The sequence below is a fragment of the Lycium ferocissimum genome, chromosome 7 (genome assembly GCF_029784015.1).
Source record: "Lycium ferocissimum isolate CSIRO_LF1 chromosome 7, AGI_CSIRO_Lferr_CH_V1, whole genome shotgun sequence".
In the NCBI taxonomy this organism is placed as follows: Eukaryota; Viridiplantae; Streptophyta; class Magnoliopsida; order Solanales; family Solanaceae; genus Lycium; species Lycium ferocissimum.
Window position 1 is genome coordinate 40,706,028 of NC_081348.1, and position 25,169 is coordinate 40,731,196.

At 36.7% G+C, this 25,169-nt stretch overlaps 3 protein-coding genes across 3 annotated transcripts; 2 read left to right on the plus strand and 1 right to left on the minus strand.

Annotated features, from left to right (window-relative positions):
* Positions 1-2,766: 2,766 nt before the first annotated feature.
* Positions 2,767-11,802, plus strand: LOC132065041 (SUMO-activating enzyme subunit 2). Its single transcript, XM_059458262.1, has 11 exons — positions 2,767-3,040; positions 3,146-3,235; positions 4,961-5,044; positions 5,135-5,353; positions 6,306-6,407; positions 7,016-7,474; positions 7,649-7,878; positions 8,456-8,549; positions 8,653-8,835; positions 8,928-9,025; positions 11,185-11,802. Exons 1-11 carry the CDS (start codon positions 3,008-3,010, stop codon positions 11,546-11,548), a joined length of 1,956 nt encoding a protein of 651 aa, XP_059314245.1. The 5' UTR covers positions 2,767-3,007; the 3' UTR covers positions 11,549-11,802.
* A 561-nt stretch (positions 11,803-12,363) lies between these two features.
* Positions 12,364-15,507, minus strand: LOC132065040 (probable receptor-like protein kinase At4g39110). The gene is made up of 2 exons (XM_059458261.1): positions 13,569-15,507; positions 12,364-13,229 (listed from the first exon to the last, which is right to left on the minus strand). The coding sequence occupies exons 1-2, from the start codon at positions 15,505-15,507 to the stop codon at positions 12,517-12,519; spliced, it is 2,652 nt and encodes an 883-aa protein (XP_059314244.1). The 3' UTR covers positions 12,364-12,516.
* Positions 15,508-18,243: 2,736 nt separating this feature from the next.
* LOC132065042 (26S proteasome regulatory subunit S10B homolog B) lies at positions 18,244-24,520 on the plus strand. Its single transcript, XM_059458263.1, has 10 exons — positions 18,244-18,461; positions 21,808-21,927; positions 22,093-22,229; positions 22,336-22,497; positions 22,606-22,692; positions 22,776-22,862; positions 22,969-23,106; positions 23,292-23,483; positions 23,563-23,661; positions 24,161-24,520. The coding sequence occupies exons 1-10, from the start codon at positions 18,362-18,364 to the stop codon at positions 24,233-24,235; spliced, it is 1,197 nt and encodes a 398-aa protein (XP_059314246.1). The 5' UTR covers positions 18,244-18,361; the 3' UTR covers positions 24,236-24,520.
* The last annotated feature ends 649 nt before the right edge of the window (positions 24,521-25,169 follow it).

The following is a 25,169-nucleotide window of genomic DNA, read 5'->3' on the forward strand; positions in this document are numbered from 1 at the left end:
ACTTCAGAACTTTGATTATGTCTTATTATCTACTATAACAGATGACACTCATGAAATTCAAACAATGAAAAGAATACTGGATGGCTCACATGCATTGGATGTGATCAAAGTATATATGAATAGTAGAAAAAATGGTGAACTTCTCAAGAACATAAAAAAACAGAGTAAATAAAACAATTGCCTTCCTGACAAGTGTGACGACGAATATTTAAGGCATGTCATCAACATATTTATCAGTCGTGTCGTTAATGCCGAATTCTAACAAGTCAATGGAACATATATAACCCCATCGGTTCTCCGCCGCCTGCATCGACTTTTCTGATGATACCACATTCTTATCATCTACTTGAAATTAGTCAAAAAAAAAAAAAATCAATTACTCACGAAATAACAAGTAAATAAGTAGGATAGATATAAATTTGTGTGAACCTTTTGACGATTCGAAGAAGCTATTATTTACAGTAAAGAGTAGATATCAATAACTTCTTTTGAATAATTCTGACGAATGGAAGAGAGTAAGAACAAGGATGAAACGGTGGCTTAGTTCGCGAATTGGTTTGTGGGTGCGCTTTTTTTTAATTTTTTTTTTTAAAAAAAAAGGTATTATGGTATTTTCTTAAATTAGAAGGGTATTTTCGTAATTTAACTTTTAAGTTTGGGGTTTCATGCTTTTAATATAATATAGATATAGATGGCACGTGATTTTTAAGCCAAATTAGAAAACTTTAGCCCCAGTCAATTTTAACCAAAAACACCTCCTATCCAACCCCAAGAATAATACTATGTGGAGAAAAAGAATAGTATTGTCAAGGGAAGAAAAATATTAAAGGTCATCTTAATTCGATGTGGGTCTTAACTAACAAAGTCCTTTTTGTGATTGTATAGTTATATATTATAACATGACTATATAGAATTTTAATTAGTGTTTGTTAATGATAGTTTTGTATTGTCATCTATCATAAGCTGTATAATTTGAAGTTCAATCATTACTACATATTATGAAAATTCCTTTGTCCGCAACCTAAAAATCTCTTCGATGCAGAGAACTCCTCCAAACTCTAGCCGTTCTATTATCACGGAAAGTCACAACTTAAACACAAATAATGGTGTTTACATATACTAACTTTTAAGATTTCTCGGGGATGAGTAAGTAATGGGCTTGTGGGTCATCTAGCACCCTTTGTGTGTGGACCCGACTCAATAATTTTTTCTAACAATCTTGAATTGTATTATTTGAAGTTCAATCATTAATGCATATTATAAAATTCATCGAAATAATATTCAAGTATTAATGACCGTTGAATTTTTTTTTTTTTTTTTGAAACAGTTTTTTCATCGTGTATTATTCAAGTCAAATGCGAGTACATCGGTAATGAGAGACGGAGGGATAGTATTCCACTCCATCGAACCAGACATAGAAGCGGATACTCTAGCAAGACAATGAGAAACCTGATTCACTGATTTCTTAACAGATGACAAAGAGAAAAACGGTAACTCTTTGAGAAGAGTTTTACAATCAAACACTAAAGCATCAAAATAAAAGTAATTCACCAAATTTCCTTCCAGAGCTTGCTTCACGAGTAGATTATCAGTTTCCACCACAAGCCTCGTTGTACCGAATCGTTCCTTTAACCAAGTAAGAGCCTCCCACACTTCTATGATCTCAGCCAAAAAAGGGCTAGCAACACGACCAATGAATATAGTTTTTCCAGCAATAAATTGTCCCAAGTGATCACGTAGTACCATGCCTACTCCCGCCAAACTTGTATGTATATCGTAAGAGGCATCAGTATTACCTTTGATTGTGTTAAGTGGAGGCAGTTCCCACTTAGTATTCTTAGAATTCACTGCACCACCAGTAGGCCTCTCGTCCACCAAATTGGCATTCCTCCAGCTCCTTCTTTGCACGGTACAAAATCGCAGAGGGCGCACTTTGCTTATTATTCCAACATAACCACTAATAAATAAAAAAACTCACTTACATAGTCAAACTATAATTACATAGGGTAACTCAATCAAGCATATTAAATAATAAGTAAATTTCCTTCCTGCACCAAGCATATTTATTAAATCTAAGAGAATAAAAGTAAATTTCCTTCTAAGTTATTTTTTCTTAGTATATAATCCAACATAAAATAAGAAACAAAACTTGTTTCATAAACAAAAATAACACGTACCTCTAGAATTACGAGTAAAGAAGATAGAGAAGAGAATCGGTAATTCCACAACATGTAAGGAAAATTATAAAGTTCTCAACTTATTTGATGAGCGCCTTAATTAACGTCTTTTTTTTTTTTTTTTTAAAATCATTCGTACGATTACATCCTATTTTGAAATTTCACTGAACGTCTAACAATGATACATATTAATTAACTGAAACTAAAAAGACGAAGTTAAACACAAATTTCCAGTTTAGAAACTTGTTGCAAAATATTTATCAATTCAAAGTTCCAAAACCCCCACCATACTCGCCGGCTTATTCTTCTCATGCATGGTTTAGAGTTATTTCATAAGAAGTTATGTTTATCCTTGTAGCATAATGACACAAGGTATCGACTGTGGGTTCCAATGCCAAATAAAAATAAAAATAAAAAAAAACAACACCCACCATACTCTTTTTTTCCTCCAATATATTTACTACTACAACATTTTTATAGTAGTAAAAAGTTATAGAATAAAACCAAATCCACGCGTTATGCAATTAATTGATGAAAACGAGTAAATAAAGGACATAGGTTATGTCGAGGCTGTAGGGCACTTAAAATTGAGTCAAGAACCAGAGGTTCATCTTTACTCCCAAAATAACATTGGTGCTTTTTTTTTTTTTTTTCACTTTGGCGCCCTTTCCTCGAAACCCCTAAGCTAAAAGTCCATCAAGATTCCCTCTCACTGTTTTTCCCTTTCGATTCTCATTCGTCATTTTCTTTTTCTTTTTCAAAAGATTTATGCAGTCAACTTCATACTATATTTTCACAAAAGCAACACTTAATTTTTCTCTATCTTCTCAATGGCTTCCGAGGAACAGTTGTCTGCAATTAAGGTAAGCAAAAAATTGGAGTTATTGTTGAAGTTTTGGGTACCCTTTTTTCTGTAATCTTGATGGGTTTAAGGGAAATATGATGTGTTTTTTTTGTGTGTGTTTTAGGGTGCTAAAGTGCTTATGGTTGGTGCTGGTGGTATTGGGTGTGAGCTGCTTAAAACCCTTGCTCTGTCTGGGTTTGAAGATATTCATATTGTAAGTATGAATTAGCCCATCTTGGGTTTTGTGTATTTTGATATTTACTGTTTTTTAAGTAAGTTTATGATTATATTTTGGGTCAAGAAATTTAGGGCTTTGCTAGGGTTTCTTGAATTGTTAGGGTTTTTGCCAGTTATTGTATTGTGGGATGTGCATGAGGAGAAAGGGTTGTTGCTAGTGAAAAGTTTTCGGCTCCGACCTTGTATATGTGTGAAGATCCATTTAATTGGTACTGTATATATTAAAGGTGTGTTCGTTATGAAGGAAAATGTTTTCCAGGAAAATAAGTGGGTTTCTTACTTATTTTTTTTCTTTTGTCGGTACGTATGCAAAAAATATTACCCTAAAAGCATTTGTATATAATCTAGACAAATACTATGAGAAGTGGGGGTGTGGGGTGGTGGTGATGGGGGCTACAGGGGTGGGGTGATGATGAGTTGTGTTGGAGGGTCGGGAGGACACAATCAATGTGGAATGCCACTTGTGTAACTTGTTTTCACTACTTTTACTAGGGAAGTTATTTTCCTCATTTTTATGGAACTTGTTTTCCTAGAGAAAATGTTTTCTAAAAGTTTTGATCAATCAAACATGGGAAAATTGGTATTTTCCTCCATACTGAAATCTTAAGAGAACCAGACCCACTGCTTAAATAGAGCAGTTGCTGCATTAGACATTTTCTCCTCAACCTAGTATAACTTTGAACCCACTGGGTTCCTCCCTCGGGTTCTTTATTTGTGCATTTCATCTGTTATGGATGTCATGGTTCTAGAGGATGAAAGGACATGCTTGCAAAAGTTACGGATTAGCATTGTCTATATGAGCAATCATTTTGGTTGTGTGAATAGGGAGAACTGCTATGTGGTTAGCAAATATCTTCCTTTTTGGATTATTGACTAGCACAATGTGAGCTTTCTGAGCAAATTGATACAACAAAAAAAGTAGACAACAATTTGAGTCGGCTCATCAAATGATACAGCTGTCCCTAAGAAGGCCCATGCTATAGCACAGCTAGAACCTTTGTTCCCTGACTCTAAAGGTATTCTATCACAATAATACTAGTAAGGCCAATTGACCTTACAAATAGGCAACTAGCAGAGACGATAGGAAGATGTGTATCTTAGCTTGATTATCTCTGGGCAATGCTCGCATTGGAATGCCAGAGTTATAATAGCGGTTAGAAATGTATGCATGCAGTGTGATTATCTTTGTACTGCAATTAGGAAAGAGCTAGTCCTTATGTTTTTTATACATGATTTCCATCGATAAATAGGCGCTGCCTTGTATATTGGAATTTACAAGGATCAAAGCTTGCTTGAGTGAGATTCCACTATGTTGCTTGGTAGGTTGGAAGGCCGATTTATCTTGAAAAACCAGAATCCCTGCATTTTGGGCCTGGGGAGGGGGATTTTAGGGGCACACTTTATTTTTTTATGGGTAAAACTTCACCGCTTATCTTATATCGTTCCATTTGCTCTCAGGCTATTGAGATGTACATTTGGAGTCTGTAGAAGGGTGACAGGGCTTCTGAACCGTGTGCGGGTTGCTTCATGTTATTTTGATTCACTTTCCCTATACTGTTTCTTTATGAATTAATAAGATTTTATATAGAAAATTTTGCTTAAACACAGTTTTACCGTTTATTTTATGTGAGCCTGTTGTCTTGTACTATTATTACATAGAGGTTTCTAACCTGGTTTTATGATTCATTTTGTCTATTTCCAGATTGACATGGATACGATAGAAGTCAGTAACTTAAATAGACAATTCTTGTTTCGACAAAAACATGTTGGACAATCTAAGGCTAAAGTAAGGAAATCACATCAATTTTTTTCCAGTTTCCTTTTTCCATTTTCATGCAGATTCTGAGTCCTAATAGCATACTCAAATTTTTACCAGGTTGCTAGAGAGGCTGTCCTAAAATTTAGGCCTCATATTAAAATTACACCATACCATGCAAATGTAAAAGCTCCAGAGTTCAATGTGGATTTCTTCAAGCAATTCAATGTTGTGCTTAATGGCCTCGACAATCTAGACGCCAGGCGACATGTGAATCGCCTTTGTTTGGCATCTGATGTCCCATTAGTCGAAAGTGGGACTACAGGCTTCCTTGGCCAGGTAAAATTAACTTTTTCCGATTTTATTTGATGGGTATCTGGCAACTAAATTTCATTTGACATACTGCTGTTTATATCTTATATTTGCAAGTCTATATATTTCTTGACATCGTCAGATTGTTAGCAATGTTCAGACTGGCCGCAACCAGTTTAAAGTATTATAAAGGAAGTTACTTGAAAAAATGAAATAAAATAAACAATGTGATTAATCTATCTTATTGCCTTGTATGTGGTCGCGAGTCGTAGAGTGTCGTGGTTATTTAATCAGCAATTGAAAAGTGCTACTCACCGTCTTAGTTCCATCCTACTCACTGTCTTAGTTCCATCTTCTAGTGAAAATAAGCTATTATAATTCCAATATTTTGATGTTGAATGTACCATGTAAGACTAGGGAAGCAGACCCTGAAGGGAAAAGAAGATCAGTTTGTAGTATTTCACAGAAATTTATGGAATATACATGCTGGTCATTGTTACACTTGTTACATCCAATAAATTTTGATTCCTTTCTTCCAAGATTTGCTTGGAGAATTGGAAAAGGAAATATTTGCTACTCGGATGGAGTTGACCAAATGGGAACAGATTTTACGCCTTTTTCAAAAGAAACCCTGCAAAAGCTTGCTCTTCATGCGATCGAGTTTTTTATTTACCTCAGTCTTTTGATGGATGGAGCGATCATGATGTTTTTGTGCTTTTCTCTGGAGTTGTTTGATTCACTTCTAGCCAAAAGATCAACCTGTTTATGAACTATTTAAGATCATAGAGAATACATAATCCAGTAGCTTTCTATGTGTTGTTAAGGGGTCCAAGGGTCCTATCTGGCTGCTCTTGTTCTTGGTTCTGGTTCCAAAGTGTATTACTATGTGTTCTGCTGTGTCTATTTAACAACTGACTGAATTTCTTTTGACTCTTACTAGTTCTGAGATTCTCATGTTCCACTCATTTTTTGTTGGCAGGTCACAGTACATGTGAAGGGTAAAACAGAATGCTATGAATGTCAGTCTAAACCAGCTCCAAAAACTTACCCTGTCTGTACAATTACAAGCACTCCATCAAAGGTACTGACGAGTCCTTAATCCTTTTCTTTCTTACTATAAAGTTTAGCCGAGCCAATCTGTATATATGTATTTAATTTAATGTCATTCCAATACTGACACTTGATGAAAGAGTTTTAAAATTTTCAGCATATTGCCCAGTGCAGTATACAACAACTACAACATACCCAGTATAGTCCCACAAGTGGGGTCTGGGGAGACTGGGGTGTACGTAGACCTTATCCCTACCTTCGTGGGGTGAAGTGGGTGTTTCCGATAGACCCTCAGCTAAGACAGCGTAGTATGGTGCAAATAATAAAATTTCACTTATCACTAAAAAAAGAAACTACATTTAAGGAAAAAACTTATCACAAAAAAAAAAAAAGAAAAAAAAAAAGAAAAAGAAAAAGAAAATTGCAACATGTTTCTTGCCACCACATACCACTTGGTCTTTATCAACTACTTCTCCCAAGATATTAGAGGCTTATATGGGTATTCATCACAATAGTGCTGTTTTTTTTGATAAGGTTCTAAAAATTTATTATTTCATCACAATTGTACTTATCATGTCTATCTCATAATCTCACACGCTTTTGCCTTAAACTTTTTGTTTTGAATTGTTTCTGCCTTAGTTTGTTCACTGCATCGTATGGGCAAAAGATCTGCTGTTTGCAAAGCTTTTTGGAGATAGGAATCAGGATAATGATCTTAATGTGCGTTCAACTGATGCTTCAAGCTCATCAGAACATGCGGAAGATGTTTTCGATCGTAGAGCTGATGAAGATATTGAGCAATATGGGAGGAGAATATACGATCATGTTTTTGGTTACAACATCGAAGTAGCATTACGTAATGAAGAGACATGGAAGAGCCGTGACAGGCCTAGACCTCTATACACCAGAGATGTATTGCCACCAAGACCAGTTGAACAGAATGGTAACAAGGATAAAGCTTCAAACACCGGTGACCCCTCTTCAGTGTCTGCAATGGCATCTCTGGGCCTTAAAAATCCTCAGGATTTGTGGAGCCTAAGGGAAAATTCTGAAGTATTTCTCGAGGCATTAAAGCTCTTTTTCCTGAAAAGAGAGAAGGTTTTGATACCATCCCCACCCTCTGATTCTTTTTTGATAATATAATTATATTTTATTAGAAAAGGGAAAAAATTATCGTTATACTGTGCACCTTCTGATTCTCTTTTCTCGTACATATGTTTCTATTTCATTTAGTCTATGTTCTAATGATTTCTGTCTTTACCGCTGTCGCAGGAAATTGGCCAGTTGGGTTTTGATAAGGACGACCAATTGGCTGTAGAGTTTGTGACTTCTGCAGCAAATATTCGTGCCGTTTCTTTTGGGATTCCGTTACATAGCCTTTTTGAAGCTAAAGGTATTGCTGGCAATATCGTTCATGCCATTGCAACAACAAATGCCATCATTGCAGGCTTGATTGTGATTGAGGCAATGAAGGTGTTGCAAAATGATGTAAAAAGCTACAGGTAGGGTTGATTCCACTCTCTCTAATTTTACCCCGGTTTTCTTTATTTTGGAGCAGCTAATTATATTTTGGAGATCAACTAGAATGACCAAAATATCAGATATGCTCTCCAGCTGTGACTGATCTCCACAGGCTTTTTTAAAATTGATCTCGACATGCTTCCAGTCCTCGTCTTTTCCCACTTCCGACTGCATTTTCCTTTTTATTTGAGAAACAACTTACCATTTATCTGTTACCATTTTTTTTTTTTTAAAAAAAAACTTAAAATCTACTGCATAGAGTTCCCTAAAATGGATTTGACCTAAAGTTTCGCCAAAGCTTTTAACTAGCCCTTCTTTTCCTTTATGTTAGTATTAGCTAACAAAATAAGGACAGAATTCCTATATGCACTAATCTATCCAGTAGTTGAGAACAATGATGTGTAGAAGTGTGGTACATGGAACAATGACGGCTATGTCTTTTTGTTAGGCGCTGTTTTATAATATCATGTGCCAGCATACCCTTAATGCTGAGGAATACAACAGTACAGGTTTCTCAAAAAAAAAATAAAAAAATAATATCATGTGCACTCCTTGCAGGATGACTTATTGCCTTGAACATCCCTCAAGGAAGATGCTTCTCATGCCAGTGGAACCGTTTGTGCCAAACAAGTCTTGTTATGTTTGTTCTGAGGTATGATCTACGGTAAAGTACAATAGATTGTCTTCCCCCTGTGCTACCTTATAAAAGTTTATTTTAGCTACTACTTTCTGACTTAATGCAAATCATTGAGCAGACACCTTTAACACTTGAGATTAATACTCATCGTTCAAAGTTGAGGGATTTTGTTGAGAAGATAGTTAAAGCAAAACTTGGCATGAGCCTCCCATTGATCATGCATGGGGTGGCACTTCTTTATGAGGTGGGTGACGATCTTGAGGAAGATGAGGTTGCCAATTATGCAGCAAACCTTGACAAGGTAAGATACTGTCACGTCTTTGTACGTATGTGAAGGAGCTTTATAGTTATTGGCTGAAATGTTACTTGTCTGTGTGAATATAAAACCATTAGGTGTTGTCTGAGCTTCCCTCTCCGGTTACTGGTGGCACAATTCTCACGGTTGAGGATCTTCAACAAGAGCTGAAATGCAGCATCAATATTAAGCACAGGTCCTCCTTGTTCTTATTATCTGTTGTAGACTCATCTTGCAAAATGAAGGAAAGAAAACTGTGTAGTGTATTTCCTCGATTTGTATTTACATTGATTTCTACTATTCATGATATTATTTGGTATTAGCAATAGAGAGTTAGCTGATAATTTTTGAGAAGTTAAGCTGTTGGTGAAACTTGACATGATAGGTGATTTAAGTTTAACGACTCATGATTTTTCCTCTTGATTCATTCATATCCAAGTATCCAATTACTGCTCTCAGCTTCCTCACACCCCCAGAATATAACATTAATGGCTTGCTCCTGCAAATCTCCTTTTTAGTGCTTGTTTGTCGTAGCCTCCAGCGCTGGTAGAGCGCAATTTTGTAGACGTGTACTGCTTCACTCATAATTCTAATCTCTGCTGGATTAATTTTATGGTCTTGATTGATACATAAAAAGATAAAGAAGAGCAAATTGGTGTTGTTAAACCTGGCCTGGACTAATCTTGACTAATGGGTGAAATATGATACTCCCTCTGTACCAATTTATGTGGCACACTTTCCTTTTTAATCCGTCCCAAAAAGAATGTCACCTTTCTATATTTTGAAACAATTTAACTTTATGAAATGATTTAAACCACACAAATATCTAAGGCTTGTTTTGGACCACAAATTTCAAAAGTCTTCCTTTCTTTCTTAAACTCCGTGCCAAGTCAAATGGTGCCGCATAAATTGGGACGGAGGGAGTACGTAGTTAATGGGCAAACTGGATTCAGAGTCTTTATTAGATCTTTCATTTAATTGTTGAAGAGTTGTCCTTGACTTGTGGGACTGATTGCTCCTTTGGTCCAAGTGCCTAGCCAGAAAACCTTCAAGTCTCAGTGTGTTCTCCTGAAAAATTTCAGACCTTTTAGGTGCCTAACCGCTCCCTGCTCACAAGTTTACTACCCCACTTCCTTTTTGAGTTCTTCCAGTGTGTACCTAAAACTTTTTCTTTACACTTTTCTGTTATGGGCCCCACTTTTATACTGACAATCTTCCAGTATGTACCTAAAACTTTTTCTTTACACTTTTCTGTTATGGGCCCAACTTTTATAATGACAAAGGTTCTTAAAAGTATAATTGATTGGGCAGCACTTGTTTTAAGAAAAGTTCAAGTTCATCAATATATAAATGGTCGGGCCACAGTTTTAGATAGGACCTTGATACTGGAAATCTTTTTTGGTAGATATTTCTTGTTTGCCCATGTTTTGTTAACATATCCTCTTATCTAATTGAATACAATCAAGGCAGTACGGGTAGTTGTGCAATTAAAATGGGAAATAGTTTAGATGTTTTATTGAGATGCTACCAAATGAATGGGCCTTTGGCATTTTAAAATTCGTTTCTAAAATGAAATACGATAGCGTGCCAGTTCCACTAACCAGTAGATTATAATAGACTCTTCGACCATGAGCTTAGCAAATTAGAAAGCAAGCTTGAATCTCCATCTTGGCTCGATTAAGTTTTGATTGATATGTGGTTATCAAAAAAGGTTTCGATTGATGTGGTTATCCAATTTTTTTTTTTTTGGATTGATATGTTTGTAGCTTATTTAAAAAGGCGTTTGTGGTTATGGTTTCCCTGTGAAAAGATTTCTCATTATTGCCATGAAGAATATAATTCTTCCTGACCTAAGACACTGAAAATCCTAACAATAGAATCATTGGCAGTGACTTCTTCGATTAGATACTTTGTGCTGCGAATTGGACAAATCACTGCTGGATTTGGTTGGAGAAGTTGTATGCGCACATAGACTAGATGTTTCTTCACCAACTTGGTGCTATGGCTATTGTTCCAAATCATGTGCTTGTGCTTTGGTGTAGTTGGTTGTTCTATTTTCTGATTTGATGTTTTCTTGATTTGAGCTTTTGAAGGTCACCCATTCTGTAGTATGAAACATGAAGCATCCAAAACTTTTGTACCGGGTGGTTTGATCTCTTTCTTTTTGTAGTCCTTTTCGGGGGACTTGTCTTGGGAGTACACTGCTAATGAACATATTGAGGGCATTTAGCAAGCCAGTGCTTGCTTACGGTGTTTATTTTGTCCATTGACCTAATATCCTGAAGATTATTTAGTGTTTCCTTTCTGTTTGCTCCACGGCGTCATTTGAACTGTTATGTGATTTAATATTTACAGAGAGGAGTTTGATGAGGAGAAAGAACCTGATGGAATGGTTCTCTCAGGATGGACACCAGCTCTTGCAACAGAAAATAAGAACAAGCGATCGGACAATGGCGCCAGCTCGTCCAATGCATCTCAGACAGTTCCACTGGAGCCAGAGGATGATGATGAGGTTGAAATTATTCTCAAAGACCCTGAAATTCTTTCTGCTGGGAAGAAAAGAAAGTCATCTGACCTTTCAGTTGCTGCGGATTCAGAGATATCCGGTGTCATTGGTGAAATGCTGTCTAAAAGCAAGCCTGAAGAGGATGATAGTCATAGTGGTATTGTCATGGTTGATGGAAATTTAGACACCAACAAGAAAAAGAGGGTGCAATAACTTGTTCCTGGATCTTAATCATAGCTGTGCATCTGTCTAACTTTGTACAATATAGGGAGAAACAGTGATTCTTTGCGACTTCCTAACTAATGAGTTGTTGATTCTAGGTGTGAACTTTATGAAGTTTTGATACTGGCAGGATGCCTCTAGTGACTCCAGTTCTAGTTTTTTCACTTGGAGCAGTCTTGATTCCGACTTGACAGACATAGCCGTCTAAGAATGCAATTCTCACTATTTTGCATGGTACTCTCAAATCAGGTGACTTATTATTGTCTCCTGTATTTAGTTACTGTTGCTGACTGCGTTTCCTTTTTATCTTTTTTTTTTTCTTCCATGCATCCATCGGCTGATAAATTATACTCCTTTTTAAAATCGTCATAAAAAAAAAAAAGGAAAGATAGAAACCCCCATTTGATGGTCTCAAGAAAGTTACAAATCATTCGAGGGTTGACATGGATTAATTGCAATTTTTGTTCATATTATATGCATTCTTCAACTGACCTTAAGCTCAGATAGTACGTTGAATAACAAACTGAAAATGTAATGAGAATTTCTTTTATTTGATATGATGAACTAGCAAAATGTGATTCAAATTACTCAAGAACAAGTCAGCGTAAATAGTTACATAAAACGAGCATTAGACCCATCAAGACTGCAAAAAGCACGACAACAGAAAGAGTGCAAGAGAAACTATGAAGTAAATAATACTATACAATAGTACATTATTATTTAGTTCACAAACTTTTTTCCAGCTCTAAATCCACCATTTTGTGTTAGAAAATACAAAACAATCAAAAAGATAACCTCCGGCTATAGTGACTCATTCTTGGAAGAGAAAGTCCAACAAAAAACAGCAAAAAAGTCATCAGTAAAAGAGCTGGCTTCAACTACATATTACACATATATTTCACTGGGACATACCAATTGAGATTTTTGTATTATCATCTGTGTCAAAGTGAGTGTGGCAATCATCGTCCGTTAAGTTCAGCAAATTGAGCAAACATTGCAGTTCCTGAATGATCATCAATTGCTTGAAGTTCAGCAGGATTTCTTGTCTGCTCAGGTGAAGAAACTGGTCTGTTATCAGGAGCCGAAGGTGCAGAGGCCGGGACAGGAGTGGGGGCCACTATAGCAGGAGAGGCTGGAGCAGCAGATGGTTTGTTTTCTTCTTCAGCCTTCCCTTGTAATGAAGCTTCTTGCAGCTGCAAAGCATATTCCAAGTTCCACAACACATCACCCATACTAGGTCTATCAGCTCCATATTCAGCCAAACACTTTTCTGCTGCTTCAGCAAATTTCTTCATGGACTCTGGGTTAATATTACCCACAAGAGTAGGATCAATTATCTTGTCTAACAAGCCTTTTCTCTTCCATTGCATTGCCCATTCTGCTAAATTCACTTGCTCTCTTGGAAGTGCTGGATTAATTGCAGGACGAGCGCATAAAGCTTCTAGAAGTACAACTCCAAATGAGTACACATCAGACTTGTCTGTTAGCTGCTGCTTCCGGAAGTACTCAGGATCAAGGTACCCGAAACTTCCCTTCACAGCTGTGCTTACGTGAGTCTCGTTGGCAAGGCAATCCTTTGATAGCCCAAAGTCAGCCATTTTAGCGACGAGGTTCTCATCAAGAAGAATGTTGGTGGTCTTGACATCTCTGTGGATAATTGCTGTAGACGCACCTGTATGTAGGGGTGACAAAATTAGCTCATGAAAACATGCCCAACCCGCCCAAGTTTAGGCCTGTCATTGACCCACCCATTTATTAGCTCAGTCCATTTCAGCCCATCAAAATATTAGGTTGATATGTAACCCAAATTGACTTATGCGAAATGAGTTGGGTCATTAAAACTATCAGGTAGTAAAAAATTATAAAAGAACATACAAGAAAATAAAACTTAGTAAGAATTGGGCGGGTTGAGCTATGGCGAGTTTTTTAGCTCATTTCAACCCAAATAACTTTTTGGATGGGTCAATAACCCGCCCAAATTTAGTCTAACCCACCCATTTGACACCCTTACCTGTATGGAGGTAATGAAGCCCACGAGCGGAGCCAATGCAGATATCTAGCCTTTGCTTCCATGTTAAAGGTGGAAGGTTCTTTCCATAGAGATGATCTCTGAAGGGGCCATTTTGCATGAACTCATAAACCAATATCATCTCCGTGTTTTCATCGCAATAACCAATCAACGACACCAGATGGCGATGTCTGAGCTTGGATAACATCTGAATTTCAGTCTGGAACTCATTGATACCTTGCTCAGATTGCGGATTGCCTCTCTTGACAGCTACTTTTGTTCCATCGTCAATTTCTCCATAATACACATTGCCAAAGCCACCAACACCAATTATGGCATTCGAATCCCAATTGTTGGTGGCGTCTGACAACTCGGCAAATGAAAAGTATCGGCCTAGCCCCATAGTTGAAGAGAAAAATTGGCTCTTGCGCGACAACGAAGCCTTGCTTGCCATAAAGCTTGTATCTCCAGCGTGTAGTGGAAGCAACCAAGACGAGAAACTATTCCTTTTTTGCCAATCTTGAGGTCTTTTTTGCCACTTGAAAACTATAGCACCTAATCCAACAAACGCTCCAAACATCATAGCAAAACCGACATAAGCCACTGTTTTGCTTGGGCCACTACTTTTCTTTCCATCAACACCATATTCTCCATCAAGACTACCCAAAGAATTATTCATCCGAAAAACCTCAAGGCCGTTCAGGATCGCGTTCTTGAATCCTTGGACATCGTTCACCGGAGAAACCTTTACACTAAGCGGATTGGAAGCTGTAGAGGAATCTACCACAAAATCCTTGTAAAAAGCTGTGGACAATTGCTGTGTCAAAGATGACAAGTCTAGCCCGGAAATTGCCATCTTATCATTAATGTACACGTTGAAATATAGTTCATTAAGCGCTTTGCTTATGATATCGCAGAAATGAAGGCGAATTAGGTATGAATACGAGGTATCAATATCCATCGTCCACGATATGTTGAAGTTGGGAATTGTAGTTTCTGAATCAGCCATTTTTACTGCAGAACTGTAAACTGAAGGAGGCGCAATTAAAGGAGACCCACCCGCCGTTGGATATTGAATGATAGAAGGTTGAACAGAAACAACCTGTCCCGTGGCATTATTACGGAACGGTGCATCAGATAACCAACTTCTTCCTAAAGTGTCATTTGATCCATCAAGGTATGAACCTCCAACATTAAGCCTATAGGTTGTTTCGAAATTACTAGTGCTAAGATCAAATTTTTGTGAAACGGGGAATAGAAGAGGGACAGAATAGTCAAGTAATTTGCCTGGAGCAGTAACAAACTCTAAGGCGTTTACGAATGCAATGGAGCCTTGTGAAGGAGCAAATTTGATGGCGTAACGCTCTGTTGTAACATTTACAAGAAACTCTTTTAGAATCGCTTCGTTTTTCTCCATTTGGAAGTCTTTGAGGAGGGCTAATGTATCTGTTGAAACAGAGAATTTGGCGGTTTGGAGATTAAATTCGTTATTTTGTAAAGGGAAAAAATGAAGACGGATCCAATGCAACCCGGGACTAGTCACATGAAATGTGTAAGTGGCTTCACTAACGAAGACTTTCGCGTTGAGGTATATAGGTGAAGGTACATTCTTATTATCAGGTGCAGAAATTTGAATGTCACGTCCGCTATAGGCTAAATATTTGGCTGTATTTTGATCTGGTTGAAACGCGCGATTTCCTGGAAGAGTAGTAGGAGAAGTGGATCCACAATCAACAAGGTAGTTATCTGATGGTGTAAATGCTGGAAAAGATTTTGCTGAGGCAGTAGAATCTGATGATTGTGCAGAAACTGGAATTATTACACTCGAGGGGCCGAGGATAATGAGGCAAACAAACGCCACGAGGATATTAGCCATTATTTTAGACGATGAGAATGAAATAAAGGGCGGTGGTGGTGGTGATCCTCTAGGCATTTTTTTCATCTCCAGCCCCTCCTAATGAGGATTTGGGGATGAAATTTGAGAAAAAAATTGTCTAAAAACTATGAATGGAGGGTGTGTGAAAGAGAAAAAAAGGAAAGAGAGGAATGGTGGAAAAATTAAGGTAGAGAGATTTGAAATCAGTATGTTTTTGCCAATATTATCGCCATTGTTGTGGGGCGTGGAGATTTTTGGCTTTGGTTTCGAATTTCTGTTACCATTGGCGCACTTATTTTGTTTAAGGTTTTACGTGTTTTAGTGGTTGAAATGGTTAATGCACCGGTCTTTTCTCTACGTTGTTCATTTTAATTAGCGTCTAAATTCTGTTCACAAATTCTTTGACCATTTTATTTTCAATAATCATTGGTTTAAGTTTGTTCTCTCCTTTTCTTTCTTGTGAGTAGGAAAATAAATAAAAGAACAAAACGGCGCAAAAAGGGAAGAAAAGAAGTATGCAAATAAATATGAAAAAAGAAGTTTGCAAATCAATCGTAAAAAATTGGTCAAATTTTGTTCATGCATTATAATGTAAATTGAACAACTTTACTCGTGCGTTAAACTTTTTACAAAATCTTATTCGGCCAGGGCAAAAATGCTTCATTTTTGTTGTTGATCCAACTTAAACTTTAATCAAAAGTAGAGGGCTAAAAAAGAGACTTCTTTTCTGGAAAAATTTGGACATGTGAAGTCCACCGATTTCAAGATAGGGTTCCGTTAATGATAAGGACAAACACGAGATGATTTGCTAACAACAAAGGTATGAATGAATCAACACTCTAATAGAGAAAAAAATTTGAGAAATTTCAAATAATGCAAGAACAAATTTAGACCTTTTCCCTTAACAATTCATAAAAGGTTTAGTCTTCAATAAAATATTATCGGTTAGGAAGCCATATTTCACAAGGTGGTTATATACTTAACCAAAAAAGAAAGAAAAAGGAAAGAGGGTCTCATTTAATTTATTAAGTACTTTCTATGAGCTAGCAACTTATGGTTTAAATTAAAGAAAGGCTCAACTTCAAATCTTGCTGCTACGGCTTCAACACCAGAATTTTCCTTGTTTTGAGAGAAATAACTTATGTGATCACAATTCGAATCTAGTGTTATAAGTTTCGATTTTAACAACCTTGCAACCACTTAGCATCATTGTCCACTTAAATCTTACATGTCTAATAACATGAAAGGAAAACTGTTTCAATTATTATTTGGTAGAATCAAAAGGTCAAATTCCATTCATTTCATGTTACACTTCTCTTCCTATTTTTGGGCAAGATTAAGTTATTTCATAACATAAAAGCAGTTTTTTTTTTAAAACTTTTTGGTCACTTCGCTTATTGTGTATATTTTTTTTATTTTTTTTTGGTGAAGTTAAACATTTTTCAGCTTGGCAAAAATATTTATATATGCTAGCCAATATACATAATATACATAAATTATACCCTAATTATACATCTGCAAGTTATTTTTTGGGTGAACGACTATGTATTTTGATTTCTCTCTCTCTCTCTTTTTTTTTTTTTTTTTTTTTTTTTTGTTGTTGTTGTTTAAGAAATTGAACGGTTTTTCGTTCAAATGGGTGCTTTTTAATTTTGTCCTCACAATAGAACTTATTTCTAGTTGGGCATAAGTTCATCACATGAGACATAACTTGTGGGATATTATGATGTGAAATATAAACTTATACCCCGGGAAAAAATTATTTGTTATGAGGGACAAAAGTTAAATACCAGCACCGAAGAGAGACAAAAGTGCAAATGACCGCACCCCCCCCCCCCCCAAATTTGCAGAATTGCCCTTCTTTTGGGGTGGTCATTAAATTTTGTCTCTCATATTTGTGGTCTTTAAGTTTTATCCTTCGCTTGGATACCTCAGGTTCTGCGTTTGAACCCTCGCTCAGGCATAAAATAAAAAATAATTTTGCAAGGCAGGGCTGGTGGGAGTGTATGCCGGATCCAACATAAAGTCCTTAAGGAAAAACTAAAGTTATGCCGGAGGGGGCATAACTTTTCCTCAAGGCATAGTTTAGTTATTCCTTATGGGACAAAACTTTTCCTTAAGGAACTATACCTTATGGGGCTGACTTTTAATTAAGGCATAACCAAAAGTATGCCCCATAAGGTAGAACTTTTCCTTAAGGCATAGACTTTGCCTTACAAGGCAAACTTTTAGTTATGCCTTAAGGAAAAGTTCCGCTTTATGGGGCATACTTTTAGTTATGTCTTATGGGGCACACTTTTAGTTAAGGCATAACTAAAAGTATGCCTAAGGTGGAAAAACTTTCTTTTAAAGCGCGGCCTAAAAGTTTACTTGAAAAGTAAAATAAAATAAAATATATGCCTCAAGGCAAAGTCTGCCCCCTCCGACATAACTTCAGATTTTCCTTAAGGATTGTATGCCGGATCCGGCATACACTCCTCCCAGCCCTGCCTTGAGAATTTTTTATTTTTTTTATTTTATGCGACGGGGTTCGAACCAGGTAACCTCGCATTATCAAGCGAAGGGCAAAACTTAAAAATGCTACAAATATGAGAGGCAAAATTTAAAGACCCCCCCAAAAGAAGGGAAATCCGTGCAAAAAAATGCGCCCCCCCCCCCCCCAACCCCAACTCCTTTTTTTCCTTATTGGGCTCTACGCTGGGCTTGAATAAAGTAGCGAAAACCCTGAGCCCAACAAGAAGCTGCTCTGTACATCTTCTTAAGATGAGAATTTTTTTGTATTTAGAATTTAAAAAGAAACTTATATAATTACAAACAAGGGCAAAGGAAATTGTATTTTGGTAACAGGGATCTATCTATCTATATACGTTTCTTCCTCTTCAAGTCGAGAGAAAGGCAGTGTTGTTCAGATCTCTGAGTCATGTCGACCGAAGAAGATGCAGGACGACGCCGTACAGCACTCGCCGATTATCGCAAAAAGCTCCTTCAGCACAAAGAACTTGATGCTCGTGTTCGCACAGGTGAAAATCTTATAAACCCTAGTCTTCTTATTCTTACATTGATTTCGATTACTCAAGTGTATATTTAGGTTTAAGAGCATCAATTGATACTGTTATTTACTCCTACATGTAGTGAATTTTCGTCGATATTTATTCAATTCGATGCTCAGTAATTTCACTTTTTCGTTTTTCCTTTTATATTCATAGGTAAGATTAGATATTTTATGTTCTGTGGCGAAAGAGGAGACATAGAGATTATTAATATATTGCAGGAACTATTAATGTGGTTTGATTCTCGGAAATCTTAAACCCTAGTGATCTTATTGTGACTTTGATTTCGGTTATTGAAGTCTATTTTTAGGTTTAATATCATCTATTGATATTGTTATTTACTCCTAAATGTAGTGAATTTTCGTGGATATTTATTAGATCATCAATTGAACATATACAGTAGTATTTATTCAGTTCCAATGCTTAGGACTTTTGAAGTTTATTTTTAGGTTTTATTGCATCCATCGATACTATTATTTATTCCTAAATGTAGTGAACTTTCGTGGATATTTATTTGGTTAGATGCTTAGGACTTTTGTTCTTTTGTTTTGCCTTTTATTGTAGATAAGATTAAATATTGATTGTTCTGTGGCGAAAGAGGAAACATAGAGATTATTAATATGAAAAGTTTAATACAACAACCTAACCAGTTTAATCCCACTGGGTAGAGTGTAAGCAGACCTTACCCCTGCCTCGTGGAGGTAGAGAGTCTGTTTCCGAAAGATCCTCGGCTCAAATAGTGCATATCAAAGCAGTTTGAAAAGGAAAATACCAAAGTAAAGAAGACATAGCAAATAGTAGGGAAAACATTATATAGCACTCAGAAAAAAGGAACATTAACAACAACAAAATAATGCGATAATTGAAGCACAAGAAACAACAGTTAGTATCAGAAATCGAAGGACAAGAAAGTACGAGAATAGTGCTGATACTACTTGTATGAAAGGGGAAACAGGTACGGTGTACCAAACTACCACCAAACATATCCCGCATGAAATCGGGAAAACGCTCAACGGCCTACTAACCTTCTACCCTAATTCGCGACCTCCATAGCCTCCTATCTAAGGTCATATCCTCGGTAAGTTGAAGCTGCGAATATGAAAAGTTTAATGCTAGTAATATATTGCAGGGATTCTTAATGTGGTTAAAGTTGGAATTTGTACTAGAAAAAGAGTTTTAGCATATATTTTGAACCTACCTCACACGTGCGAAATTTGTTTTGTATTTTCATGGGTATGGCCAATGTGTCCTGAACCGCGATTGCTTTATTTTGAAATTAAGCATTACTTGAAACGAAGAAGATGAGAGAAAGCATCTTGTGTGTCATTGCTTGGTACAAGGTTCTATTTGGGTTCTATGCTACACTTGTGATGGCGCACAGATTAGCGGAAGAAAACTGACAAAGAATAAAAGATGGGGGTGAATTTGATTTATACGGATTAGAACAACGCAAACTCAAGTATTAACCAAACTTAATCCTTGTTATGAATTATAACTAACGATCATTCAAACCCAAAGAAATTGCAATGAAAATAAAGAAAGAATAGATAATAAAACATTTAATCAGTCAATTCCAAACAAATATGATAGAACCTACTCAACCTAGTACTAGTTAATATTCCAACTAAGATTCAATCCAGAGAAAGAAAGAAACAGGAGGGTAAAGAGATGAGCTCATACGAAAAATCTTACCTTAAAAGATTCAAGTTAGACTCAAGTTGAACTTCAAGAAGAAGAACAAAACATGAGATCAATTCCTACGTTTAGAAACGTTAAGTTTAGGCTAAGTCTCTCAACTTTAACTTTTCCAAATCTAAAACAAAGATCCTAACCAATGGGATAGGGAATTTTAAGAAGACCGAAATATCATTAAACTAAATGTTCCACGTTGGCCAGGCAGAAAATCCGTGCTGCATTTTTGCGCTGCAGTCTGAATCTACACTGGACTTTGCTACTCTGCGCTGTACATCGCACTTTAACTCCCATTTTTTGTTCATCCAGTAACTCCATGTCATATATCAATGATGTCACAAGCACTAGAAGATATTTCTAAGGTATTTCCTAGCCTTCTAGCTCATCTTCCACACACGCTTGCGTTGGAGCTCTCCCGTGGACTATCGATTTCCGACGGTTCAAATGAGCCGATGATTATGCTTTTTACTTGCTTCATGTTATTAGACAGATGATTAGCGTAAGAGCGATAGAGTTTGTATTTTCACATTTGGAAGCACTTTTAAAGATAAAAATGGTGAAACACCAAATAAGACAAGCCAATGCAAGTGAACAACTCCATTAAACTACATGTAAAAGTAAATTCCTTTTTACAGCTTCTGACCTCTGAAGTCCTGAAATCATTTTCAATCATTCCTTAAGTGCTTCATGTATCATAGTATCTTGGCTTAACTTTTTTAGTTTCTTTTTTTTTTGCATATGTATAATGTACTACGCACACTTATACATGTATGTATGTATATATATGATTTTGGAATGTACAATATTTGGGTGGATCTTCAAGGTTTGGGTAAAACCTGGTGGCGTATAATATAATGTAACCTATTGTAGAATGTTTCATAAAAACTCGATCTAACAAATGTTACTGCTACTTATCTGTTCTTAGTTATCAGTAACTCTTGCTTGTTGGAAAATAGATTCCTGTTCTGGTAATCAACAGGATTTTTTGCGGGAAACCGTGGAGTAGATCATGCCAATCCTTTTTGGTCTTTCCATTTGTTAGATTCTATTCTTTCACTAAAATGCCTTTCCACTCCACAAAGTACAAGTGCTGTAGGGGAGTTGTCATACTTCATCAGTCAACAAACTATAGCCTGATGATTTATTTAAGCATGCCTTGATGTATATAATCTCATGGAGTTATCTGTTCTTTTATTCAGAAAGGATGTTGTAGCTATTTTGATACCGATCCGCACTATAGAACTCTCATAAACCAATGCTTCTTATTTGGTTATATGGGAATGTGTCCTTAGTTTCCCAGAGTTGGTATAACCTTGTTTGTGATACACCATAAAGCGAGAGAAAAAGATATAGATTAAATTTTAGTTATTAGTGATTATGAATACATGTACACCACAAAGCGAGAGAAAAAGATATAGATCAAATTTTAGTTATTAGTGATTATGAATACATGTTCAAGTACTTTGTAATTGTTCCTTGATTTTTATTCCTTCTACTAGGTTGTTTTCCTATAAGCTGATAAGCAACTTAAATTCTTGGTCCTACAAAACTTCGTAGTATTCGTATTCTTTTTTATCTTTCTGTTATTATATTACTCCTACTTCTTATAAAGTTACCTCCTCAGTGAGAGAGAACTTGCGAGCTACCAAGAAGGAATATACTAAAACAGAAGATGATTTGAAGTCACTTCAGAGTGTTGGACAGATCATAGGAGAAGTGCTCCGACCTCTAGATAATGAGCGTTGTAAGTACTCTTTATCCTGACTAATATTTATTTACTTTTTTACTCCTAGGCATGCACTCTTAATCACAAAGTGTGGTTTTAGTTTCATTTTTTTGACATGAAAGAACTTACTAAGAAACTGCAGAAATGTATGGGACTAATCAGTACCTTCCATTACCTTTGCAGTGATAGTAAAAGCTAGCAGCGGCCCGAGGTATGTGGTTGGCTGTCGCAGTAAAGTTGACAAGGAAAAACTGACTTCGGGCACAAGAGTGGTTCTCGATATGACAACACTTACAATCATGCGGGCACTCCCCCGGGAAGTTAGTAGTTACTATTTTGCTTGCAAGTGTTAATCGTTTGGGTCTATATTTAAAATTATTATGTTTGTCCATCTCCAATTTCCTTATGATGAGAGATTAATGGCAGGTTGATCCAGTTGTATACAACATGCTTCATGAAGATCCTGGCAACATTAGTTACTCTGCCGTGGGTGGACTGTCAGATCAGATCAGGGAGCTGAGAGAATCCATAGAGTTACCTCTAATGAACCCTGAGCTTTTCCTCCGGGTTGGAATTAAGCCTCCAAAGGTAAGTCATTCAACATAATTTTTCCACAGTCTCATACATTTGTCGGCATGGACAAATATAGCTTTTGCTTGTAATATTACTTTGAACCAACAAAGGATTCTATCCCAGGGTGTTCTTCTCTATGGGCCACCTGGAACTGGCAAGACATTGTTAGCCAGGGCAATCGCTAGCAACATAGATGCCAATTTCTTAAAGGTTGGTGCTCTAGACTTTTAGTTTTATCCTCCAGTCCAATAGCATCTCATAATTTGGACCTCTACAATTGGTGATTGCTGCAGGTTGTATCAAGTGCCATTATTGATAAGTACATTGGTGAGAGTGCAAGATTGATCAGGGAAATGTTCAACTATGCTCGTGATCACCAAGTAAGGACTTCGTAATGAATTCATTGTATATATTGGGAGTCTTAGACGTGATGAATAATTCTTGAAGGTGCCTTAAAATGTTGACACTTATTATCTTCATTTGTAGCCCTGCATCATTTTCATGGATGAGATTGACGCAATTGGTGGACGTCGTTTTAGCGAGGGAACCAGTGCAGACCGTGAAATTCAAAGAACGCTCATGGAGTTGCTTAATCAGTTGGATGGATTTGACCAGCTTGGAAAGGTCTGGATTGACCTTCAATGTATTCTAATATGTGTTGCGATTTATTCCATAGGCTTAAGGAGGAGCGGGGGTTGACATACAGGCCTAGAAATGACCTGCTTTAACACGCTCATAAAGAAGAGTAGAATGCATAAAACAGGAGGGTTTGTTCGCCTGAGTCTATTTTATCTTTATTCTGTTTTCAGGTGAAAATGATTATGGCAACAAACAGACCCGATGTCTTGGACCCAGCTCTTCTTCGCCCTGGTCGGTTAGATAGAAAGATAGAAATACCCTTGCCTAATGAACAATCAAGAATGGAAATCCTCAAGATCCATGCTTCTGGGATTGCCAAACATGGTGAAATTGATTACGAGGCTGCTGTTAAGCTCGCTGAGGTTTGCTAATAATGATAACGAGAACACTGTTATACCGCTTCTATTGCATCAAACTTCTGTTAACTTGTTTTCTCCTCAGGGTTTTAATGGAGCTGATATGCGCAATGTTTGCACTGAAGCTGGTATGTTCGCAATACGCGCAGAGCGTGATTATGTCATCCATGAGGATTTCATGAAGGTATTTGTCTTCTTTTCCGAAATTTCTGTTTGTAAAGTGGCAATTTATTAATTTCACTGATTGGCTCTTTTCTGAGTTCACCTTATAGAGGTCTTCATGCTACCAAAGTGTTGGTGGTGTTTATTAGTCAAAGAAATTTAGTGACTCATGGTAAATCTGTATGCGTGTTATTATGTGAATCACTACTGCTTTTAGATTTTGTACCACTACCCTAGGTAGCACACTCGATTTCTTATTTTAATGAAAGCACACTTAAATATTCTTTAACTAAGAGTGTCGGTACAGTAAGTCCAATATTTCACATTGAAACCTTGTTTTGGAAGAGATTCCTTGTTTCTACTTCGTATCATGTGTGTTCTCCTAATTCCCTTTTTCCTATTTTTCATCGTTAGAGCGTTGTTCCAGAAAGAAATGCCTTGTTGCTTCTACTTGGTAGTGTTATTGTATTCTAAAATTCTTTTTCCAATTTCTCATCCTCCTGAGACAACTTTTCCTGTAGGCGGTAAGGAAACTGAACGAAGCAAAGAAACTTGAATCAAGTGCTCACTACAGTGCTGATTTTGGTAAGGAATAAGCACGAGCTCATGGGCCATGGACCAATTTCAATGGTATGACAACGCCGGATGCAGTCTTCGGTTGCTGTACCATTTGGGTTTCTTTATTCTGTACTTTAAATTATGTAAAGCAGCAACCCCCTTTCTCTGAAAGCAGCTGCATTTATTGTGTTTCTCGTGGCGTCTGTTGAAGGATGGTAGAATAGAATAGAGACGGTGGATGTTTATTTGCTGTATTTGCGTTTCTATGTACTGAAATTCTGATTGGCATTAGACCCAAAAAGAAAAATGAACTTTAAACTTAATCCTGAGGTGGTAGTATATTAGGCAATACAGCAGAGGGATGCGATCTGACTTTGTTCGCCTTAGGGTTGATTAAACCCTTTTTCCCCGTTCTTATATCAGTCAGTTCTGAAGACCCTAACACTTTACGTTTTGTGCAATAATCAGTCGATTAAAACAGAAGGAAGCGCAATTGATTAATTAATTGATTCAGATGGTACAGCACTATACTTCAGGACAGAAGAAAAAGTAGAACTCGGTATTTCTCTCTGCTTCCCCCTTTTTTCTTTTTTTTTTTTTGGGGTAGCAATGACATCGACTCCTTTTTCTTGTACTTTTGTGTTCTTTCAGTTTCTTCAAGTAAAATCAATTTTAGAATTGAAAAAGATTGTCATAAAATAAAGTGAACAGGAACTGGAAAAGCTACTGGTTAATTAATCTGATGAACCAAATGGACAGCTTATTGAAGGTTACAGCAGAGGACCATTATATTTCAGTCTGCAATTTAAATTAATGTAGAGACTCGGTCCCAAGTAATCAATTACTATGATATCCGCTCATGGGAGTTAATTGACCTTGTTCTTAGTCTCCACCATGAAGAAGCAACTATATATAAATTGAAACACAGCTGCCATCTTAGTCTCCACCATGAAGAAGCATCTATATATAAAT